Source organism: Manacus vitellinus, unplaced genomic scaffold, assembly GCF_001715985.3.
Source record: "Manacus vitellinus isolate BGI_N305 unplaced genomic scaffold, ASM171598v3 scaffold_24_pilon, whole genome shotgun sequence".
NCBI classification, from domain to species: Eukaryota; Metazoa; Chordata; class Aves; order Passeriformes; family Pipridae; genus Manacus; species Manacus vitellinus.
This window is the reverse complement of record NW_021939798.1, coordinates 12,280,124-12,285,914: the sequence shown is the minus strand read 5'-3', so window position 1 is coordinate 12,285,914 and position 5,791 is coordinate 12,280,124. Positions and strand designations below refer to the sequence as shown.

The following is a 5,791-nucleotide window of genomic DNA, read 5'->3' as shown; positions in this document are numbered from 1 at the left end:
GTCCGGCCCGGCACTCACCCCCATCCCGGGGCAGCATCCAGCCGGCRGCGGAGACCCGGGGAACCACCGTCCTGCACGACACCATCAATGACCGCCCGCAGCCCCTGCCAGGTGAGGCACCGTGAGAGGGGCCCGCTGCACCGCTGGGGCCCTGCCGGGATGAGGACAGTCTGGTGCCAGTGCCGGTGGCGAGTTGCTCAGGCAGTGCTCTCGGCTGACCCTGTCCCGTCTCCCCATCGCCCCCAGCGCGGTACTTCGACACAAAGACGACAGAGCCCATCAGCTTCTTCTTGTCCGGCCTGGAAGAGCTGCTGGCCTGGCAGCCCAACAGCAACGATGACTTCAACATCTCGGCCGTGCCGCTGGCCAAGCGCCAGCCCCCACTCCACAGCAGGAGGCCCCGGACGCTGGTGTGCCATGACATGCGTGGCGGGTACCTGGAGGACAGGTACGTGCTGGGTGGAGGGGAGATGCAGTAGCGGGGCTTGATGTCTCAACCCCCAAACCGCTTCTGTTTCTGGATGATGTTTCCTTCCGGCTCAGCCACAGGTGGGCAGGGATGGGGCATTTGGCTTTTGGTGCCAGTGCTCAGCAACCTTGCTCAGGCTGGGATGTTCAGGGCTGGGTCAGAGCCACAGCTGTGCACAGCTCTCAGGTGTGAGTCAGGCTCCTACCCAGCCCTGCAGCATCTGCCAGCGTCCTTCCTACACTGCCCAACCCTCTTTTCTCTCTGCAGGTTCATCCAGGGCTCAGCCACACGCAACCCCTACGTCTTCTACCATTGGCGCTACATCGACATCTTTGTCTACTTCAGTCACCACACTGTCACCATCCCGCCCGTGGTCTGGACCAACGCGGCGCACCGGAACGGCGTCCCCGTGCTGGGTGAGGGCAGGGCTGAGCCTGGGGCAGCCCCAGGCGTGCAGTGGGTTCACTGGGGCATGTGGCTGATGCTGCCCTTGCCGTCACCCCAGGCACGTTCATCACGGAGTGGACGGACGGGGAGAAGATGTGTGAGGCGTTCCTGGCTGGCGGGGAGGAGGCGTTCGGTGCCGTGGCCGAGCAGCTGGCCCGCATCGCCCAGCACTACCGCTTCGATGGCTGGCTGGTCAACATCGAGAACACGCTGAGCGTAAGTCATGGTGGCCCTGCTCACCTCCCTGCCTTCCCCCTGCTCACCTCCCTGCCTTCCCCCTGCTCACCTCCCTGCCTTCGTATTTCACCCACAGGGAGACCCCATCCCACACCCTTCACCCACCTCTCCCTGCTCTCTCCTGCCAGGCGGCAGCAGTGGGGAACCTGCCCCCCTTCCTGCGGGACCTGACGGCACGGGTGCACAGCGCTGTGCCAGGGGGGCTGGTGATCTGGTACGACAGCGTCCTGCAGGATGGCACGCTGAGGTGGCAGAATGAGCTGAATGAGGACAATAGGTGAGGTCGGCAAAATTGAACCTGGGTGGGGGGCGTGAGCCCACCCCAAACCCTGTGCAGGAGTAGTCAGGGCATGACCTGTGCAGCCCTCAGTGCGTGGGGGTGTTTGTGAGGACAGCCACAGCAACTACCCTGCCACCCTGACCCTCATCCCCAGGGTGTTCTTCGATGCCTGTGATGGGCTGTTCACCAACTACAACTGGAAGGAGAAGCAGCTGGAGCACACACTCAGGCTGGCCGGGCCACGCCACGCTGACGTTTATGTTGGTGTTGATGTCTTTGCCCGTGGGGACGTAATCGGTGGTGGCTTCGACACTGACAAGGTGAGTGTGACAGGGCTGGGCCAGAATGGGACCTTGGACCTCCCCTGGTGCAGGGCTCTGAGCTCCCACCAATGGGCTGCTTATCTGGGGATGAACTGGTGAGGAGTGGGGGATCCCAGAGCTCCTGGACATGCATGGAGAGGGAGCTGAGGGTTCCCCAAGCTGCCATCCCTGGAGAGGGAGATGCCACAGCACATTCCCACAGTGTTCTGCCTCACCACGGGGCCAGTGGGATCTGGGGGAGCAGGGACAAGACAGGTGACAAAGTGACTACATGGTCTGGCCTGTGCTGCTCACCACTCATCTCTGCAGTCCCTGCGCCTGATCCGCCAGCACAGCCTCTCCGCTGCCATCTTCGCTCCCGGCTGGGTCTATGAGCACCTGGGGGAGGAAAACTTCCTGCAGAACGAGAATAGGTGAGAGCAGAGAATAGGTGAGAGCAGCTCGGCAGGAGGTTGTGGAGGAATGGGGCTGGGCCAGGAGGACTGTGAGGCGGCAGGAACAGGGCTGCCAGGACACCGTGGCTGCCAGGGCACTGTGGCTGGCACATGGGCTGCTGGCCAGGAGCCAGCTGGTCCCATTCTGCCACAGCCGACACGATGCTCTAGGCCATACAGGGCAGCAACTATAGCAGGGGGCTCTGCCCTGACACCCACCTTTGCCTCCAGGTTCTGGGGCTTGCTGGCTGAGTACTTGCCCACACACAGCATCTGCACACTGCCCCTCGCCACCTCCTTCAGCCTGGGCATGGGCACCAGCAGGTTCCTGGATGGAAAGGTGGGTGCAGGGTGACAGCTCTGGTCAGGCTGGACTGGGTTGGGATGGGCAGGGGGTCCCTGCTCTTGGCTCCCCCAGCCCAGCTCTCCCTGTGCTGCAGGACGAAGAGTCTGGGCCCTGGTATGACCTGAGCATGCAGGAGATCCAGCCCCTGTACCCAGAACACCAGGGCAGGCTGAGCACCAGCTGCTGCCTGCAGGATGCCTGGTGTGGGGGCAGCTCCCTGAGGCTGCAGGGGACCATTCCCCCCGGCGAGGAGCGCGTGGCCGTCCGGTGAGTTGGGGCAAAGCCCTTTGTCCCCTCCTCAGCACCAGGCTGGCACCATGTTGGCACAGCACAGCCAGCATGGCCCAAGCTGTGCGGCCCCAGGGCCTCATGGCAAGTGAACTGGGGCTCTGCCCACACTGCCCAGCACACCTAACCCAATGTATCTTTGTTTCTCTCTCTGTCTCTGTCTCTCTCTCTCTCTCTGGGTGGATTTGGGGTCATCAGCCTCTTCTCTTTGCAGATGCCAGCACCCCCCAAGCTCTTCTTGACCCTGCTCTACAAGCTGGAGGGGCCACAGTCTGATGACTTTGTGGTGGCACTGGAGGTCACCACCTGGGACTCAGGGACCTGCCTTGAGGGCAACCCCACCTCCCTGCCTGGTGAGGACCCCGTCTCGCCATGCTCTCTGCAGTGAGCACCCGCGGTGTGGCGCGGGACCAGCTCAGCCCCCTGCCCCCTGACCTGGCTCCCTCTTGCAGAGCCCAATGGTCGGTATCACCCCCGGTTCCTCCCGGCTCCACCGCCTGGACTTGCCAAGCTGCTTGCTGCCTGCCACCGTGGCTCCCATGGCTGGACCAGCCGGTGAGTGCCCTGCCTGCATCCTGTCCCCACAGGCAGGCATGAGACCCCGTGGCTCCCTGGTACAATTCCTGCTCTGCCCCTTTCCTCTCAGGTGCTATGAGCTGGAGCTGCAGGACTGCACCCTGCGAGACCTCTCTGTGATTGTGTCCCGCCAGCAGCCCAGCCCGCAGGAGACATCCTTCACCTGCCTCCTCGGGGAGGTCCGGGTGAGTGCCTGCTGCTGTCAGCTGGAGCCACCTGCCTGATGCCACCCTTGTTCTGGGAAGGTGGGAGGGTGCCTGCTGCTCCCTGACAGCCCTGTGGTTCCCTCACAGGTGCTGGACACGGCCAGCGTGGCGGCTTCCCCGCCACAGGTGCTCAGTGTGACAGCCTCGCAGCTTTGGTGGCAGGAGGGCCCCGAGCCTGAGGAGCTCTCGCTCAGCCTCACCCTGCGCTGGTCCTTCCCGCCTGGCCGTGCCAGATGCTTCCGTGTCCTCAGCCAGGGTGCCCGGTGCCGCCGAGGCCAGACGGCACCGCAGCTGCTGGGGCTGGCACAGGGCTGCCTGTTCCGTGCCGTGGGGCTGCCGGTGCCGCGGCCGACGCCCGGGCAGTCCTGCCGGCTGGAGCTGCTGGTGGAACCGGTGCTGCGGGATGAGCTGCCCGTGGACCCCGACCGCTGGGGCCGCCTCGTGCTGGTCTATTCCTCACCAGGCAGTGGCACCAGCTCAGATGGGCATTAAAGCAACCGTGGTGCGGCCTGTGTTGTGTTTCCTCCATGTGGTGGGTGGGCTGCGGGTGGGGGACACCAATGGTAGAGGCTGCATTTCATTACCCTGGATAGGTGGGTCCCTCTTCTCCTGATCTGTGGTTGTGCTCAGCCCTCACCGTGGGGGCCCGCTGGGTGCTGACCAGGGTCCTGTGATGGGCTGGCAGGGACCCCCCTACATGTGTGACCTGCCCCCCAGCTCCTGCAGCCCTCACTGCCTGCAAGCTGTGTGTCCACAGGATGGGGCTACTTGTCCCAAGAACCCCAAGCCCCATACCCCCTCCCCTCAGGGCCCAGTCCAGTGGGGAGCTGCCAGCATGGGTGGCCACTGTGCCCATCACTGTGGACCCAGCCCAGTGCCATCAGCCTGTGCTGCCTCCCCTGAGCATCTTCTGAGGAGGAGAGAAAATTTATAGCAGCAATTATTTTCTCACAGTCTGGTGAGCAAGCAATTAGCAGGCAGAAGCAGGCGAGCGCGCCCGCAGTGGGGTACTCAGCCACACACCCTCTGTGTGCTGGCCCTGTCCCCAAACAATGTGGGCTCCGATCAGGGACGTCAATGCCAGTGGTGGGGTGGGAACACGCTGGGGAACGAATTACTTGATGGTTTGAAGAATGAAGGGCTAAGCCCAGCCAAGGAAGGGCTCCCTGTGCCGCACCCTGCTCCCTCGTCATGGTGAGGCCAAGGGCTCCGTAGGTCCCCCCCTCACCCACAGGCTGCAGCCCCCTGCTCAGCACGACTGGACCTGCTGTGGCAGCCGCAGCCCCACACCCCCACACCAGCACCCCAGTCAAAACCTGAGTTGCCCTGGTTGAAGAAAGAAATCTTTATTAATAATTTCAATAATAATAATAATAATAATAATAATAATAATAATAATACTGTTTATTAGAATGGTCACACCTTTAAGCATACAGGATGGGCCGGCGCCAGCCCGCGCGCCGGGGCAGCGCAGGGGTGCTGTAAGGGAGAAGCCAGTACAGCGATGGACGGAGCTTTGTACACGGGGGTGGGCGGGGGCCGGGGCTATGTACACCGGGAATAGAAAAGGGGGAGCTCATCGCTGGGGCGTCAGGGGCGTCTGCAGACTATAAAGTGAGGTTTGAGGAGTGGCAGAGCCACGTGGGTGGGGGGCAAGGGGCTGAGTGCGAGGCCGCCCATGGGACGGGGCTGCACCCCAGGGTGGGCTCCACAGCACCCCGTGCCATCAGCCACCGGAGCCAGTGTGCCAGCGGCTGCAGCCCAACCCCGGGGCTCAGGCAGGTCCCCACGGGTGATGCAGCAGCTGAGACCCCACGCCCAGGGCTGGGGGGTCCTGCTGCCTTGGGCAGGGTGGCTGTGAGCATGACCCACGCTGCGGAGCAGGCGGGAGCAGGAGCAGGATTGGGGCAGTCCCTGGCCCGGCGTCAGTCAGGGCTGCTCCAGGCAGGGTGGGAGCACAGGGTGTCAGGGATGGAGGGAGGGGAAGGGGTCGCAAGCGAGTTGCAAGCTCCTCTTAACAAAAATTCCCTTTAAAAGGCAGAGGCTTGTCCCCTGCAACGCCTCAGCACCGCGGCCACGCCGCCGCCCCAGTTCCACACTGGAGCCGAGGCCTCGCACACTTGACACGCTGATGGCCGGCAGCGCCGGGTCTCGGGCAGCACGAAGCTGGGTCCCCACCCTGTCA

General features: G+C 63.6%; 1 protein-coding gene across 1 annotated transcript in view; it reads left to right on the top strand.

The window, feature by feature from the left end:
- Positions 1–4,098, top strand: part of ENGASE (endo-beta-N-acetylglucosaminidase) — a 5,223-nt gene extending 1,125 nt beyond the window's left edge. The window contains exons 2-14 of the mRNA XM_029960123.1: positions 35–111; positions 247–448; positions 737–885; positions 975–1,132; positions 1,282–1,430; positions 1,588–1,753; positions 2,066–2,169; positions 2,422–2,530; positions 2,631–2,803; positions 3,023–3,188; positions 3,279–3,379; positions 3,471–3,585; positions 3,694–4,098. Of these exons, the coding sequence (XP_029815983.1) occupies positions 35–111; positions 247–448; positions 737–885; positions 975–1,132; positions 1,282–1,430; positions 1,588–1,753; positions 2,066–2,169; positions 2,422–2,530; positions 2,631–2,803; positions 3,023–3,188; positions 3,279–3,379; positions 3,471–3,585; positions 3,694–4,098 (2,074 nt within the window). The remainder of the gene's footprint in view (positions 1–34; positions 112–246; positions 449–736; positions 886–974; positions 1,133–1,281; positions 1,431–1,587; positions 1,754–2,065; positions 2,170–2,421; positions 2,531–2,630; positions 2,804–3,022; positions 3,189–3,278; positions 3,380–3,470; positions 3,586–3,693) is intronic.
- Positions 4,099–5,791: the final 1,693 nt, after the last annotated feature.